The 18,737-nt window shown below is 36.4% G+C and overlaps 2 protein-coding genes across 3 annotated transcripts; one reads left to right on the top strand and one right to left on the bottom strand.

Annotated features, from left to right (window-relative positions):
• The first annotated feature begins 31 nt into the window (after positions 1-31).
• On the top strand, positions 32-3,910 carry LOC309476278 (uncharacterized protein). 2 transcript variants are annotated; one of them, XM_082139562.1, is made up of 5 exons: positions 32-345; positions 1,861-2,130; positions 2,403-2,470; positions 3,008-3,051; positions 3,382-3,910. In XM_082139562.1, exons 1-5 carry the CDS (start codon positions 231-233, stop codon positions 3,437-3,439), a joined length of 555 nt encoding a protein of 184 aa, XP_081995688.1. In that variant the 5' UTR covers positions 32-230; the 3' UTR covers positions 3,440-3,910. The 2 variants fall into 2 exon arrangements, with proteins under 2 accessions (XP_081995688.1, XP_081995689.1); XM_082139563.1 differs by lacking the exon at positions 2,403-2,470.
• Positions 3,911-6,891: 2,981 nt separating this feature from the next.
• Positions 6,892-15,030, bottom strand: LOC309475971 (uncharacterized protein). The gene is made up of 18 exons (XM_082139005.1): positions 14,958-15,030; positions 13,629-13,875; positions 13,416-13,524; positions 13,245-13,325; positions 12,628-13,029; positions 12,378-12,482; positions 12,013-12,245; positions 11,748-11,926; positions 10,911-11,004; positions 10,596-10,831; positions 10,209-10,323; positions 9,369-9,486; positions 9,188-9,279; positions 8,913-9,030; positions 8,706-8,807; positions 8,454-8,627; positions 7,575-7,751; positions 6,892-7,403 (listed from the first exon to the last, which is right to left on the bottom strand). The coding sequence occupies exons 2-18, from the start codon at positions 13,707-13,709 to the stop codon at positions 7,195-7,197; spliced, it is 2,625 nt and encodes an 874-aa protein (XP_081995131.1). The 5' UTR covers positions 13,710-13,875; positions 14,958-15,030; the 3' UTR covers positions 6,892-7,194.
• Between the last annotated feature and the right edge of the window lie 3,707 nt (positions 15,031-18,737).

Raw genomic sequence — 18,737 nt, 5'->3', positions numbered from 1 at the left:
AATTGCATATAAAAACAATACTTCCAATGTTTTTACATAGGGGAAATTACATAATAAAACTTGAGCAGGGTATTATTTTGATAATGTTAAATTGATATTACATTAATAAAAACAACCCATATGTGGACTTAAACGTAATAACAAATAAATAAAATAATAAAACCATAATAACACTTTATTTTATTATTTATTTATTTTTGCTGAATTATTATTTAATTATTATTACTCTCATGTCCACATCACAGTTTCTTTTATCCAACAGTGGCTATAAAAGCACCAAGCAGCACAGGAGAGAGTTTAACACATCAGCAGACCTAGCATCAGATTCCCCATCTCTGCTTACCGGTAATGGTAAAATGTTTCATTCAATTTAACTAACATGTTCTTGTACAGCAAACTATTTTTTTTGCACCTGTCACCCACCAAATAATAATATCTGTCCAAATGCAGACCCTAAGAGTGACACTCATTACACTCATAAAATCATAAATGTTTCATCCTTGAAAACAACAAAATACATTAAATATATTTTGTTTAATTCTACAATTTATTTCCATAGATTACTACATACTATACTATAGTAAACTATATTGTTAAGGTGAGCACATTGTATGAACTGTATCTGTACATGGTGGTGTAATGGTGTATTGGTTTTACAATTTCACACCATGTATGTCTTTGTGCAGCTTAAGGCTGGAATACACTACATGAATTTTACCCATATTTTTGCCTCAATTCAGAAATTGATGCTAGTTGCTAGAAGTCAGAGCCAGCCTACACATTCTGGGCAGTAACATTTCACAGGAAATAATGTAGTGTATGATGGCCAGACTTTTATTTGTATTTATTTTTTAGCTTCAGGCTATGATTATCAAACACTTTCCCTGTTTCACAAACAAGGCTTAAGCTAGTTCCAGACTATAATGCATGTTTCAGCTGCCATAGGGCACATTTATTAAAGTTACTTAAATGTCCTAATTGAACAAACACCGTGTCTTTAGTACATGCGATCAACACCGCGACAGGAGATAAAAGGTTATCTTCCATATTAATAATTTTTTTTGTCCTAACCAGCCGCAACGGCAGCATGTGACGATTCTATTTTAGAAACGGTTTCTCTTTTTCTGTGACGCCGCGCTGGAACAACAAACACAAAGTGTGGCAATGATAATCTTTAAACATACTGTTTATGTGCTTTACTTAATGTTAAAAGCGTGTAATGTGACTCTGAATATCATTCAGTGCTCCAGCTTTGTAGCTGTAAAAGCAACAATGGAGAATTCACATCAGATCTTGAAATTAAACGAATGGGGAAACAAGAACATTCAAACTGTGAACAAACAAGTCTATTATTGGACAAATATTGTTTTAGTGATTCATTATGTATTTTAAATAATGTTTAAATGGTGTAATAAGTGTACATTTCATTATGTAGGCTACTTCACATAACCTGTGTAACACACACAGGTTACATTTTCTTGCGAATGCCGTCAAGATTAGTCTTTACCCTGGTGCTATGCATTTGCAGCGAGAGCCCGGCCCCGCCTACATGCTGTTCTGATTGGCTGTGGGTTTTGATTGATTTTGACGCATCTCGCAGTCGCGTCGCTTTTGGTGTGGACAGGCAAGTTGCTTGTCGCTGGAATCTTATCGCATCGCGTCTGGTTAGGACATGGTGAAAGGCTTAAACCTGGCTTAATATAAGCCCTGTATGTGAAACCGGCCCATGTTGTTTTATTTGGTTATGTGTTTCCTAAGCAATGTAGGCACATGTATTTTAGTTTATTGTGCCCAGAACAGAGGCTACAAGTTGTATAGTGTATTCCAGCAGTTTTTATTTATTTATTTTTATGTGTGCAGAGACTCCATCAGCAGACCCAGCATCAGAGTCTTCATCTCTGCTCAGCCCTGAGTCTGACACTCTTCCTCCTGCATCTTCCTCCTTGGCTTCTCATCCTGTTTTCACCTTCTCTGAGTCTAGTCCTTTACCTTCTTCTTCTCTGGTCTCCTCTCTGCCACCGGCCTCAACTCTTTCTTCCTATTCTAAACTGTCCACTGAGCTAGGCAGTCCAGGTCCAGTATCTTCCTCAGGAAAAGAAAGAAAAAGAAAGAGGAAAGCAGACAATAAAGGTATGTGTGGATTTGTTTTGTTTTTTATTTTAACATAATGAGAGCTTTTTAGAGCTAAAAGAACATGGCCTTTCTCATTGGTTTTTTTTAAAGGCTGGGTTAGAATTCTACAAATGTAAATATTGTAATATTTTCTTTTACACATATTGCAACATATTTATATTAAGCTATTCAGTGTTGTGACCATAACGTACCCAAACCAAGAGTTGATTGTTTGTTGAACTTTTTATTTTACTTGTGTCAAATTATAACCATATTTTTATTTGTTTCAGAATGCCCCATGCATAAAGACTCAACCAATTTCCCCTACAAAAAAAATTTGAAGAAAAGAATCAGGGAGGTTTGTTTTAAATAGCAAAATACTGAAATAACCCCACCCCCCCATTCTAAAAAAAAACATTCACAGCAACAATACTATTTTGTACTTTTGTATGTTGTAATTGCAATGTATTTGCACAAAAAAGAAACATTACAAAATATACTAGATGATTAATGTAAGGTTTAGGTATTTATATAATTTGTGTTATAATGTTAAACCGTGTAATAAGAAATATTTTACTTCACAATTTAAGTTGTGCAAATTTAAAACCTTAACCATAGAAATGGTAGTGTGACAAAAATAAAAACTGCAGTATACAATATTACAAAATTGTATTGATAATATAGTAATAAATTGAATTGTGCTAATAATTATTAATTAAAGTTTTATTATGCTTATTATGATAGATTTAGTCCAACTAACTATTTATTTCACTTTGTTTATTTTCACTTGGATTTAATTTTGTATTTACCGTTCAGCAGATGTATGACTGTAACTTCATGTGTTGTAAGTAAATGTCATTAACATTAACCCATGTTTCTTTCTGTTTCTGCTAAGGGTCATGCGGAGGTGTTGGTGCAGTGGCATCCTTGCTCTGGATGGTATGCATATTATTTGAAGTTTATATTCTGTACTGTAGAACACTGACGGAACTTTTTTTTTTTATATAAAAACATTAGAGAGAAAAATTTACATTGCAAAAACATTTATTCAGTTTTAACTGAAGTTGCAGTTTGATCAGGACTTCAGACTTCAATGTAATTAAAATATAATTTGAAATGTGGTGTGCTTTTTATTTTTTTATCTATTCTTTAATGTTTTCAACCACTCTTAGTTTGAAGTATTTTTTTATCAAGCCTTTGTTGAGAACCAAGATAGTATTTATATTCCATTAATAAGCATTGTAACTAACATTTTTTGCTGTCTTACAGTGGGAAAAAGTGGAAAAACTCCTGGGAGCCAAGAGAAAATATTCAAAGTTCATCATGAAGAAATCTCTTGATGTGTTCTCAACCTCAGTGTCAAAGTAACAGTGTTTGTATTATGATTGTCTTTTTATATGCAATGTTTTGTTCTATTAATTCATAATTAGAATAAGCTTCTATATATTTGTTTGTGCAAAACTGGGAACTGAGTTTTCAAGCAAGCCATTTTTTGACTAAGAGTGTGTGTGTGTGTGTGTGTGTGTGTGTGTGTGTGTGTGTGTGTGTGTGTGTGTGTGTGTGTGTGTGTGTGTGTGTGTGTGTGTGTGTGTGTGTGTGTGTGTGTGTGTGTGTGTGTGTGCCGATGTATTTTTTTGTTGCTAGGTTGTAAAATGGATGCCTTATATGACTTGCAATGTTGTCTTTCAGTGTTAAGACATAGCAGTTTGGTTTATTCTTGTGTTCTGTTTCTGTTGCTGCTTTGTACAGAACATTATCTGTTTTTGATGAGTGGACTCATAAAATGTTTTGAAATATGTCACTGGCTCTGTTCCTTCATATACTCTTGATTTTTACCATTGTTTATATTTGTTATTTTAGATTAAGAGAAAACATATGCACCCTTAATGCATTTAATGATCTGTTTACTGCTGAAAATGTAAGAAAGCCACGTTGTTGTTGTTATTATTATTATTATTATCATTCATTACCCTAAATGACCTATTAGCCCACAGTCAGATCTATAATGTGTGTATGGGAGGATAGACCAATATACTTTTGGGCCTTGGTTTAGAACCATCTGAAGCTGGTACTTCCTTTTTCTGTAGGTAAGAACACAAGGAAGACAGCGATTGAATACTATTAATACGAGAACAATGCTTTTAAATGATGCCCCATGCCACGCCCACCCGTCACTGGGCTTTGATATAATTGGGTAATGTAGTCAAGATTTATCCTCTGTTATGAAATCACCCATTCATTGTAAAACTTGTTATTGGCCTGAGAGATATAATCATTGCCATGGGAAACCCCTGTCTTTGCTACACATTTAATCCCACTGGTCATAATTATGACCGCATATTTTTTCTTATTTAAGTGTTGTTATTGGCTTTGGGCAAGAAATTAAACTTTTAAAAGAAAAAAATTGATTGTCGTGATTAAAATGTATTATTGTCATGTGACTAGTATGAAAGGTCACATGATCAGATCAGTTTACTTCCTGCTTGCACATCTAGAAGAAGATGTATTCCTCAGACTAAAAAGTATTATATAAAACACCTTAATTAACAGATAGAACTATCAAATTTTGTACATATATTCTCTAAAGGGTCTACTACTTATATATTTTGAGAATTATACTCCTGCATATATATTTTGCTTGTAAGAGGTGTAAATTTGTTAACGGTCACAATTGATGTTTGGGGCACACCAATTGGTTCTCATGAACATCTGCCTCATCCTCTAGAATCTAGAGGATGAGGCAGATGCTTCACGAGAACCAATTGGTGTGCCCCAAACATGACCACAAACAACCCTTTCAACGATGCATGGCCCATCTTCAGTGCACTGAATGAGTGCACACACATCTCAATGAAACTGGCCTATTAGGACAGGGCCCAAATGTAGTCCTTGGTCTACTCTAGCCCATAGAGGTCTAGCCGAACAAGCAGAAGTTCCTCCAGGGTGTAACTTTGTCCATGACAACCTTTTCATCTCACTAAGCCTCCTTCATGAAATGACAAAGCAAGATTATGGATGTCTTGGAATGTGTTGTGTAAATAGGCCTAATTTAAGTATTTGAATGAATTCTGACTATGGTGTTTCCCACCGGTCTCTATTGTGACAGAGTATAAAACCTAATATTTCACTAACTTAACCAACATAAAAATCAATGAGGGCATAACGTTTGTGTGTTAGGGAGGTCTAAGGAGTAAAATGCATGAATTCAAATTGCAAGAAAAAAATTGTGATTAAACGGTTAAAAATGACAAATTGCAGAATCAAATTAATCATGATCTTATGAGAGATACACTCTCTCACACAAACACAGGCACACACATACTCTCTCTCTCTCACAGACACACTTTCTATCTCTCTCTCTCTCTCTCTCTCTCTCACACACACACACACACACAAATGTACCTAACCCTAAACCCTATTGCTCACACACTCTCTCTCTCACACAGACACACTTTCTATCTCTCTCTCTCTCTCTCTCTCTCTCTCTCTCACACACACACACACACACAAATGTACCTAACCCTAAACCCTATTGCTCACACACACTCTCTCTCTCTCTCACACAGACACACTTTCTATCTCTCTCTCTCTCTCTCTCTCTCTCTCTCTCTCTCTCTCTCTCTCACACACACACACACACACAAATGTACCTAACCCTAACCCTATTGCTCACACACTCTCTCTCACACACAGACACACTTTCTATCTCTCTCTCTCTCTCTCTCACACACACACACACACACACACACACACACACACACACACACACACACACACACACACACACACACACACACACAAATGTACCTAACCCTAACCCTAAACCCTATTGCTCACACACTCTCTCTCTCACACACACACACACACACGCACACGCACACGCACACACACGCACAAATGTACCTAACCCTAAACCCTATTGCTCACACTCTCTCTCTCTCTCTCTCACACACACACACACACACACACACACACACACACACACACACACACACACACACACACACTGACACACACACACGCACAAATGTACCTAACCCTAAACCCTATTGCTCACACACTCTCTCTCTCTCACACACACAAATACACACACACACACCTAACCCTAACCCTATTGCTCACAAACTCTCTCTCACACACAGACACACTTTCTATCTCTCTCTCTCTCTCACACACACGCGTACCTAACCCTAACCCTAGATATCAATCTATATACAGGATTTTTTATTGCTGTAATAAGTTAAACGAGTAAAATCCTGCAATACAATGTTTCACAGGCATTATACAAATAAAGAAAAAGTAATATGAATGATGTGTACATTAACTTGTATGTATTGTTATGAACTAATATCCTGCTTTGGCCACTTGTGAGCAAAATGCAAAAGAAAAGTTATAAAATTAAGAACATCAGTATCAGCATTCAGGGCACTATGATCATGTTAATTATTGTTAAGGATATAGATGCAAAATAATATTGAATACATATATTTACAAGATCTAAAATATAAATACACTGTATTCTACAAAATCTGTAGTTTGTATTGATCTGTATGAGTAGTATTGTAGTTAATGTTAATGTAAAGTGAGGAAGAAAAAGAGTATTTCAGTTTTATTCAAATTAATTAATGTTTTAAAATGGGATATACAACTTGTGATTAAGTCTATGCATACAAATTAATATGCATATGCTAAATGTAATATTAAATATATTGCATCAACGACCAAAATGTATGTTAATATAAATATTTATTAAATTTGCAATAAATCATTATTTTTAAAAGTTGTAGGTGTAATGTCATGCCACGTGTAAAATATGTAATATAAAAGTAACAAGTAAGCAAGCTATGCCTCTATAACAATGGTGACAGAGGCTTATGGATAATGTAGACCCTTCTGTTATTCAAATCTGCAAAGAGTTAGAAAATATTGGTGTAAAAAACAAACACAGTAGCTCAGGGTAAGAATGACTTTTACTTATTTATTTATTTTTTAATTAATCTGAAAAATATTTAATTTCCAGACTCAAAAATCAGAATTTGGAAAGATGATGAATCCAATGCTTCAAATGTTTGTGCTAAAACTTTAAAACTCTTCTTCAGAAAGTTCTGGACTGCTGTTGTCCTCACTCTCCTCTTCAACATCTTCCTCCAGCAAGAAGAGGGAAGGGTCTGTGTTGACACTGCCATAGGTGCTGGTGACTGCTGCAAGTTTCTGCTGTAGAATGTGCCGCTTGTGTAAGATACAGCAGTAGAGCCCCCTGTGTCCATCTTCGGTCAGCTCTCTAGGCGGATCTTGAGGTAAAAAGTGAAGAAAATTGACGATTATTAAGCAGTATTTCATTAAAAAAAAAACGCTAAGAATTGTGATTTTTTTAAAGCAATATTTACAGTAAACTATAACATCCTGGTTAGTGGGATAACCTTATTTATACACATTCAATAAAAAACATTTATCGTACGTACTATGGATCTTGATGTCCTCTTTAGTTTCCCGAAGAAGACTGTCCAGTTTGTCCAATGTTTTTTTTAGATGCTGATAATGCTGAGTCATCTCTTTTACAATTATTATCTTCTCCTCCTCCATGCGCCTGACCAGCATGACTTGATCAAACAGTCGTCTCTTCAAGCGGAGACTCGCCACTATTTTTGAAAATAAAAGTGGAGAGGAAAAATTTCAAACACTAACACACAACATATTCAGCTTTACCTCTAGCAGTGTTCTTCACTAGTCATTTGAGCGCCTTGAGAATAATATTGATGAATAACTTTATAAAAATGTACAAGGGTAGTAATATAACAATATCCTAACTGTATCATCCCTTAAGTATGCATATAATAATGCAGCCAATACACAATTGACAACAACTGAAACATCACACTACATTACAATACAACAGAAAGTAAAAAAAAACAAAAAAACAATGCTCAGCCCAGTATTAAGATATGTTTTTATTTTTTTATTAAAGACATATTGAAAGGATATCTAATTGTTATTTCATGCTTGGGTTGGATTTTGCCATTTCAGAATAGATATGGCTTTCTTCTTAAATGTATTTGGCTATTGCAGCTCTTATATATAAAAGAAAAGTGATGACCACTACTAGTATAGAAGGTGTGTTACAGGAGTAACAATAACTATCAGATTATCACTATGTCTTTATATGGTAACATTACAGATAACTTTTCAGATAGCAACAGAATATATAATGTGTTATTCTTTACTGTATGTTACACCTTTTTTACTGGGTGGCAGTGTTAAATTGCTGAGTGTTATTACTTATATTAACAATCAACTGCATTTTGTGAATTCAAAAAAGCACAAAAATAAAACACATTAATTACCGTCTCCTTGTGCTTCCCAAGGCAGAATAAAGTCATCAGAGAGACTGCATGCTGCTTCGGTGTCAATTTTCTCTTCACAGCCAGGAATGGTGTTGTACAGCACTATCTTCTCTCTGAGGGTCTTTTTGAGCTCACCAAGTCTTCTCCGTTTGCGTTGCCTTGTTTGGTTGCTGTCTGTAAGTTTAAAAAAAAAAAAGTTAGAAAACATTTTTTTTTTACAAAATGCAAGTTGAGTGATGTAGTATCAAATACCATTTTGTCGATACAGATCATGCTTCTTTCTTCGGATTGAATAAATAATCTCATCGATTTCACTCTGGAGCTCTTCCTGGCTACTGTGAGTCCTGTGTCTCTCTTGAAAACCAGAAATAAGCAAAGTCGACCATTACAGAAAACACAGTATCAAAAATGTAGACAAATATATATGGAAATGTACACACCAGTGACTATATTACACACCAGTGGCTGCCCATTGCTTGACATCACACACCCACCGATCTGCATCTTCCATAGAGATGTTTAACTCCTGCTTGAGACTCTCAAGATTGGCTGCTTCCATTTCTGCTCTCTGTGTAGTCTATTTATAAAGATTTTTAAAAAATGACAGAAAACATAGTATCACTGCAGAATTAACCACAATTGCCCCTGAAAGAAAATGCAGTGGAGAGCACAATCACATTCACAGTGTCTCCAGGGCCCAGGAAACACCTTAACGTGCAGTCTAGGCTTCTTACTTTGACAAATCTTTTCGCCAGTGTCTTGTGGAGACTCTCCACCTTCCTATTGTTCCATCCCATGGCAAGTACAGTAATCATATCTCCTCTGCCTATAAAAAAACAAAACCGATAAGAACAAATCAATTGTACAATCTAGCATTGTGTCAAACACAATGGTTAACCCTTTTTTTCAACCAACCTGACTTGGTCATGTACTTTGTAGTAAGAGCTGCCCTTGAAAGGAAGCTATTGACCTGTTCCACCTCTTCACCAACAGTGTTTCCTGCACCCTCCTGGCTTCTACCGCCCCACCTGACCTGCTCCCAAGAAGAAGACCAAGACCTTTATCATTCTAAAGACCTTTATCAATCTTATTTATTAGTTTGTGTATCATCAATTGAATTTGGTGCCATGAGCAAATTTTGATGTTTAATATTTTCAAATATAAAATGTTCTGAGGTAGGATAACAATGAAAGAAAAGCTTTCACAACTGCAATTGTGCAGTTAGAACTTTTGGACGGGATCGGGAAGCAAATCCTGCAAACAACCCTGCTGTTCAACCAGAATGATCAATTCTCTTGTAACAGTGTGATCACTGATAGTAATGTTAACTATGTTTAAAAAGTTCATAAGCATTGTGTGTATATATACACCCAACACACACACACACTAAATAAGTAGTTTTAAACTTGTCCTTGAGGATTAGCACTACACATTTTGTATATCTCACTTATATGACACTTGATTTAACTCATCAGCTCATTAGTAGAGACCGCAAGACCTGAATTGGGTGTGTCAGATAAGGGAGACATACTGTACACAATGCAGTGCTGGGGTCCTCCAGGACAGGTCTGAAAACCACTGCATTAAAGTATTTCAATAATGTTTAAGGTACTACTTTTGACTTATGAAACGTGCATATTTTCCGAGATAATAATCAAGCTAAATTTTTGTGATGCTGTAAGGATGTTTCTAAAAAAACGTAACATTAAAACGTAAACTTAACATTAAAACGTAAACTTAACTCGCACACAGTACCTCACATTTGCCAGTGTGAGCCTTGGCATGCATTACAGATAAAAAAGGCTTCATCCTGGTAAGTGGTTGGAGCTCGGGTATCTTTTCTGCCATCTTTTCCAAATAAGGCCAGTACCTGTAAAGAAAAAATTGCCAAAACTGGTAAGGAGACAAACCAGGACCTAAGTGACTAGTACAATTCCTGTAACCAATCAAATAACACTACAGTATGTAGTCATATGTATGGTAATTTGTCATATCAGTACTGATAAGGTAGTAGCCATATTCATTTTCTAATTCCATAATATAAAAAATGTGTGATATTTAGCTAGTCATGGTGTTAATGGTTATTAATAAAGGTAAAACATCAGTAAAAACTTCAGTTATCATTTGGCAATGGCTATCTACCTGCAAGCAATGTCCATACAAAAGAATGTTGCATTTGCAGCTTGTGCCAGCTCCTTCTGCAGGAACATTGGGTAGGCATATATTTCACCACGGTAGTGGTTCAAGCCTTGCAGCAAAATTCCATGTCTGCACACAGCTATTTCAAGGCCCTCTTCATCCACCTTGGCCCTGGACTTCTGTGCGATTTCTCTGCCTGCTGTAAATGTTGCCGGTCCACAGACATCATGACCTGTCCTCTGAAAGTAGATACAATACGTTACATGTAATCCCAGGACAAGAAAACATTCAATTAAAAAGAGTTAAAGAAACCCTTACACTTAACATCTGGCTTCTAATTTGGTCAACAAAGGCAGATACTTTGGCATCTTGTGCGATGAACAGTCCATCAAAAAGAGATGGTTCGTCTGTCCTGTTAAATAAGAGGAATTCATCGCCAACACAATTACATAATAATGATTTAACATTGCATTCACCTAAATTAATATAACAATTAACCATAAAGGTGCCACACATTTTAGTCTGTATAAATCACATTTGATCTGGAACACTGTGTTTAGAGTATCAGATTGTATTTGTCCTGTGTAAATGAATGCTGTAATTTGGAATTAACTTGTGTAAGTAAAAAACATACTGTTTAAAGTACAAAAAGAAATAACATCTTTATTTTTGTTTGTGTCTTCAGGCTACAGAAGGGAGAAAAAGTTCCTGAACAATTTACCAGATTGCTGTCATAGAATTGTAAAGCTTGTTTAAAACAGTGCTATATCTCTCAAAACACTTTTTAAATTGTAAAAGCATTTACGTTTGAATGTGAAGCAATCATACATGTGACACATTTTGTTACTTTCCATGAATTTCAAATAAAAGTATAATTATATAATGACTAGAGCCAAAAAAAAGTTATGTTGAAGAAATAGGTTTAGATGCTACGAATGGTTGTTATTTTTTACAGCAATAAGGTAAAGTACAGTTTCTCTATATATCAGTCCATCCATAGCTATACTTGCTTTTCCTTTAGAGGGTCATGGCATGGGGGGTCTAGAGCCCATCGCATCTAGCACTGGGTGACAGGTGAGATGCAGCATGGACACAAAAATACCATTGCACCACCCTATATCCAAATTAAAAAAAGAAATGAAAAATTACACTTACCCTTTGGATTTCTTGAACCGGTAATGTTTTCTATTGCCGTCTGCAGATATAGCCAGCATGTCTGGTGTGCATGCTGGGCATTTAAAGGGCTCCATCAGGCACATATCTTCTTTCCTAAAATTGCAGAAGGAAAACTCCCGAAAGACTCTGTGGAAGGTGTCACCACAAACACTACCCGTCTGGAAAGAAGGATGGTATTATTTTGGTAAATAAAAGATTTTGAAGTCTGGAATTCAAACACTTTGGAAATGAAAACAGCCCTTACCCGACCAGTGCAAAGACATCGATGTTCAAGCATTCTGAGAAATGCTTGTTGGGATAAAGCTGGGCTGGCTAATTTCATCTGCTCAAATGATGTGAACAGATCAAACTTAAACAGCATTTGGCAGCTGGTGGTTGCTGGCCAGTATCTGTATTGAAGCAAGTCACTAATCCCAGGAGTCCATTTGGAAGAGCAAAGTGGACAGCTTATACACGGCAGGCACAGGTTGTATGGACCTTAAAACAAACATGCGTTTACTATTTGGCCAGTATTTGTACAGCACAGTACAAAAGAATATAGTAAGCCATTATTATGCTTGACTTCATCTGGTTGGATATAAAAAGGTAGAAGGAAGTGACAAGACATACCGTTGATAGTCACCAATACGGTCTGCTTTCCTGGGATCATTTTGAAGTCAAGGTTTGGACCACAGGAACAGATTTGTATCGGTGGAGGAATTGGAAGCATACACACTGCAGAAAGTCAAAATCAAATTTCAGAAAGTCAAATTTCAGAAAGTAATATCAGTAATGTCTACACATTTACTCAACAAAGTAAAAAAAAATTCAGTTAAAGGAAACTGCAGAGGGCACCTACTACTACATTATCTGAACATACCTTGTTCATGGAGTTGATATTGGCCACTTTCATCAACCACCACTACGGATGTTGGTGGAATGGGTTTTAAAAAACCATCAAACATTGCTTCCCTATCATGGAAAACATTTTTTCGGTGGATCTCGGTGTCACATGATGAACAGAAAAACTGATTTCCTGAGGGGACACAGTCTAAGCACCGGACAACAGCATCAAGAGTTTTGCATTGTTGACAGCAATGCTGGGTAACTGTCTCTGCAGCCAACATGCAATTCAAAATCTCTGGCATTGCAGCCCTGAATTTCTTTTCAGAGATGACCTGTCTTTTGGTCCATGCAGACATGGTGGGTGTCTCTTCTACTTCCACTGATGCAGAGACAGCGACAGAAGTTAACAGGTTTTTTAGCCTCTGAAGATTTTGATCTAAATTAATAAAAAATTAAATGATAATAATAAGGAAAAAGCCAGTTGCAATAATGCATTTTAATAAAAAAAAATAACAATTTCTTATATGGTTTTGTCACTTCATATGCATGATAGGAATGGGAATTACATACTTTAACAGTTGCCTATATGTGACATTTTAAATTTAAATAGAAAAGCTGAAATTATTTAGGCTTTCAATTCAATATGCTCACCAAGACTTGGTCCCTCTTGCGGAATATCATTCATTTGCACGTCCTCGACCTCTGAGAGCTCCCTAGTGCCGGCAGGTTTAACTGCAAACACATGTAATGATATAGAAAACATCACTGCTGACCAAAAGCTTAGACACTTGTGAACAACAGTAGGCAGTATATTTTACTGACCAGATCGTTTCTTCTGAACACGTTGTGGTAGGATGTACCCATGCTGGTCTCTCTTTCTCCAGGAAACATTGGAGACTTCAGTTCCCTTTTTTTTCCTTTTCTTTTTAGTCTGTAAGTAAAAACTAAATGATAAATTTTGGGGAAGCATTTGCAGAGGCATTTTCTTTTAAATTTAGGTAAATAACATGATAGAGAAATAATGAAATATTTTACTTTTTGGGTTTCCAACTCATCAGCCATGGTTTTTGCTGCTTCCAGCCATTCATTAAATTGTTGTAATGACTCTGATGCCATTTGTAGATGTTTTTAAATAGAAATAATTGAAGGATAAAGTAAAAACATAAAAAAAATACAAAACAGGAAAGCGAGAAATAGAGAGAGAGGAGGAAAAAGAAACTGGCTCTTAAAAGAACCGATTGATTTGTAAAATATTTCAGTGATAAAGGATGGGTACAAAAACCTGAAAACAAACAGATGAGATGATTAGACAAAACAAACCAGGGCTCTGTGTGGGCACGGACTGGTCCTTGTCAACCTGTTTGTGCCTATAAATCTGAATGCACTAGTGCAGTGGTTCTCAAACCTGTCCTGGCGTACCCCCAACACTGCACGTTTTCTTTCTCTCACTAATCAAACACACCTGATTCAACTCATCAGCTCATTAACCCATGTAATAATGAGCTGATGAGTTGAATCAGGTGTGTTTGATTAGTGAGAGAAAGAAAACGTGCAGTGTTGGGTGTGCCAGGACAGGTTTGAGAACCACTGCACTAGTGGGTATTATTAAATAAATTTTATTTTGCATGTGAAGTGGGGACACTTAATATTCACCAATATTATTGATCTGCCTGCATTGGCACCATTATGAGAACTGAACTGAACTGGATAATGGCATCACTGTTTTCTCCAGAGCGGCTATATAAATGAACTAAATTAATGTTGTTTTTTTTTCAAGCTGATTTGAAACAATCTGTATAGTAAAAAGCAATATATAGGCTAAATAAAGGTGACTTGACTTGTGGCTATAACCTAAAATAGGCAATAACAATGAATGTACAATGAACAATTGATTCCGTCAACCGATTTTGCCATTACTGCATTTTTTAAATTCTTTAAAATGTTATACCTAGCTGAATTGATACCCTGAATTTAAATCATTTGGATAGCTGTAAAACTGTTGTGACCTCATACTATTTGTATAATGCTGAAACTACCTTTTTCTCTAAGAGAAAACATTTAACGTTACAGTTTTGGATACATTAGGCTGAAATTATTTGTGGCAATATGACAGAAATTGCAGATGCATGTGAAATAGCAACATGCTGCTAGCGATGAAGCTAACGTTAGATAGTAGGTCGCAATGAAATAACGTAACTTTAACAGTTATTTTCTTAATGAGTAAAATGGCTAACAGTTATCGCAACTGATTTGTAACCCAGACGTCAAAATGCACTCATTTAGTTCCACATAAATTACAAAAAACACACACAACTACTTATAAATATATATTAAAAAAACAACAGCATAAAATTCACACCTTACCTATATCGACCTCGCACTGGGACTGTCAGGAAAAAACCTGGCCACGCCACTCCTCCGCCGCCGCCGCCGCCGCCGCCATAGACAGTATAAGAAGGCCGCCGCCTCCTTCTTCTTCTTCTTCTTCTTCTTCTTCTTCTTCTTCCTTTTGGTTCATTGATTTTTTATTTTTTTTATTCAGCGCCACACGAATGTGGTCAAATGATGATATGTTAAAAACTTTAGCTGAACTGAAAAAAAAATCAATATAAAAATGCTGAAAATGTTTTAAAATCACTACATATGATAAAATGTCACGGTTTTATCATCTGTAGTGTTTTTTTTTAAATCATCGTTTTTTTTTACTTTGTTGTTACAAAAGGTTTATCTTAAGTTATTTTAAAAAAAAAAGGATAATAGTTTAATTATTTTGATGTGGTTCTTTACTTTCCAATACGTTTTTTTGAGGAAGAAAAGCACATCAAATACATAAAAAATATATAGCCTAAATACATTTAGGCCTACACATCTCAGTTTTCTGTATTAATCTCAAGTAAATGCAATAATAAAACAAATACTATTTTGATTGGTAATGACGGTAAACGCCATTTCATTACACACGACACCGTCATTATTAAAAGGAGCGCTAGAGGGCGGTTAACTTTAAAACGTAAGTATAGGTCGTAATAAGCTGCTTGCACATACGACTTTGATGGTCGTTTTTTGTAGGAGGACAGTCTCGCAAAACTCTAAGTCTGCACAGCAGCAGTTCATGTGGACCAAACTCTAGTTCATTTTTCATTGCTTGAACACAGTTTTCAAAACTCTACACACTTATCCCATGACTTTAACCACAACCTGCACAACACTGTGGATTTACAGCACTTAGTTCAAATGCTAACACACTGCTGTCAAAACTGTGAACCACACATTCAAAACAGAATAGATTTCAGCCTTGTGCCTTTCAAACACTGCTGATTGTGGCCTGATGCTCGAGAGAGGCAGGATTAGCCCCTCAATTATTTGTTCGAATTACAGTATGTACTTTTAGTTTCTACCTTTTTTTTTTCTCATTACTGTAATTCCGTAAATTACTACAGACTATTGAAGCAAACTGCTAATTTTCATTTACCTTAAAGAATTGTTATGTTCTAAAAATTTAAATAAATCATGTGAAAGAATGTCACTCTTTTCTTTGAAGAAAATATTACTTTGTATGAAGTCACTGAAATTTTTCAAACTGTAAAGATGAAAAGTTTGTATTTTCTGTATTGGTGTTTTATGCTAGTGTTTTTCCTCTCAGTGTGTTCTGAGTGACAGTGTGTGTTATCTCAGTGAGGGTTGTGTATAGTGTTTGGCTGCACTGAGCCTGTTTTGAGCCATGTGTTAAGAGTTGTGACCCCCCCCCCCCCCCACACACACACACACACACATTTATATTACACACAGGATGTTCGGGTCCACTGGGGCTAATAAAAGTGTGGAAATTGTAGGTCCTGTGTACCTTTACTCTGCCCTCCTCCTGTCAGGGCATGCTGTTAGTGTGTGTATGTTCTTGTATATGGTTTATGAGGACACAAATGTGTATAATGACATGGGTATTACAACGTAAACATGGTTTATGATGACATCTGTGTCCTCATACTAAAACATACTAAATGGTGTTTTTTGAAATTCAAAAAATGGCAAAAGTTTTCTGTGATTGGTAGGTTTAGGGGTAGGGTTAGTGTAGGGGGATAGATTATACAGTTTGTACATTAGAAAAACCATTATGCCTATGGAGAGTGACCGTACACCACATATCCAAGTGAGTGTGTGTGTGTGTGTGTGTGTGTGTGTGTGTGTGTGTGTGTGTGTGTGTGTGTGTGTGTGTGTGTGTGTGTGTGTGTCAAGTCAAGTTTATTTGTATAGCGCTTTTCACAATACAGATTGTATCAAAGCAGCTTCACAGTATTAAATTAAAAATAATACAACAAAGTTTGTTTCAAGAGGAATTTATTGATTGATAAAATTAAATTAAATATCCCCAAAATATCCCCAACTGAGCAAGCCAAAGGCAACAGTGGCAAGGAACCGAAAAACTCCATCAAGTGACCTAATGGTGTCATAAAACTCCATCAGGTGACCTAATGGAGAAAAAAAAAATGTGTGTGTGTGTGTGTGTGTGTGTGTGTGTGTTTTGTGTGTGTCTGTGTGTGTGTTGTGGGTGTGTGTGTTGTGGGTGTGTGCATGTGTGTGTGTGTGTGTGCATGTGAGAGAGAGATTGTGTGTAAGTGTGAAAGAGTGCAAGAGTGAGTTTTGTGTAATTTCTACTCCTGCCATTCCCGCACAAGGTTGCAATTCTTAAATGTGATCTAACAAAGGTAAAGAGAAAATATTAACCATATATGCTGTTTATATTGCTTGTAATTGGGATGAAGTAAACATCTGTTGAGTATTTTAACATAACATTTTTTATTGTGTTGAATTAAAAACCCAAAAATGCAGCGGGTCCACCAGACCCACGAACACTGGCTGAGTAACAAAAATATGAACACCACACAAGGGTTAAGAGAGCAGCCAGAAAAATGGAGCGCAACTGGAAGAAAACAAAACTAGAGGTATTTCGCATTTCATGGAAAGAGAGCTCGATTGCATACAGAGAGGCCTTAAAAGCAGCTAGATCTGCTTATTTTTCAACCCTAGGTAAGTCCGCTGGATCCAGGCTGTATCCAGATCTGATGAAGGACCTGCGCCTGGACGCGGCGACAGCACAGTCCTGAAATGTCAACTAGGCTCTTCCCTGTGAGGGCCTCCCTCCCCTCCCTTTACCTCTCTACATATAAAGCGTTGTCAGGATAATTCCGGTTCGTGTGGCTACGTGGAAGCGATAAAAATTCTGTATTATAAGGCCAGGGGCCGTATTCACAAAGCATTTTATCTTACCACTAGGAGTACTCCTAAATCGCACTAAAAGATTTTAGCTAGGAGTTTTCTCTTAAAAGTTATTCACAACGCCTTTCAGACCTACTCTTAGTAAAGAAAAATGAAAACTCCTAAACTAAGAGAGAGTCTTCGATCGTTGCTATGGATGACGTCATTACTCATGCACGAGCTTGACTGAAGTGACCACCTTGATTGGCTGATGATTGTAACGCGGGAATGATTCCAAACACCTTCCCTACGATGATGAGTGACAGGTGACAGGTCTCAGAATGCGTGCGCTACACAAGTTGTGCGAAGGACGGAAAATGATGAATAACTGAATAAATAGCCTAAATGAATAAAGAGTAAGGCAAAACAAATATATAGTAGCCTAATGAAACATATGGATTGATGCAATATCTTTGCAACATTATTGAATTAATCTGTCACTATATGCCTCTGCCTACGTTTGCAAAGAGAAGAACATTTTAATTTGATTCACAATGAAACGTTACAATTAGTTTACATGCAATGAGTAGCCTAGGTTTGGTTGTTGTTGGTGGCGTTATTGCATCCAATGCAAAATTGTTCCCTCGCGATTGGAAGCTCCTGTAGCCGCCGCATACGCATTTCAAAACATCGCAACGTGAAATGCCACAAAAAGCGGTTTGTGAATAGGTCTTAGTGAGTTAGGAGTCCTCTCGACTTCTTTTAAGCTGTCCCAGGCTTAGGTGCTACTTTTAGGGCTAAAATGCTTCGTGAATTACTCTTAGTCAAAAAAATTAAGAGTCCTAAAGTTACGAGTGACACGCCCATTATTTTTAGGAGTTGCTCCTAAATTCGCCAGTTAGGAGCTACTTTTAGCCTTAAAATTATTTGTGAATACGGCCCCAGACAAGT

The sequence above is a fragment of the Leuciscus leuciscus genome (assembly GCF_965113295.1).
Source record: "Leuciscus leuciscus genome assembly, chromosome: 15".
NCBI lineage: Eukaryota > Metazoa > Chordata > Actinopteri > Cypriniformes > Leuciscidae > Leuciscus > Leuciscus leuciscus.
Note: the sequence above shows the minus strand (reverse complement) of the source record. Positions and strands in the feature narration are given on the sequence as shown.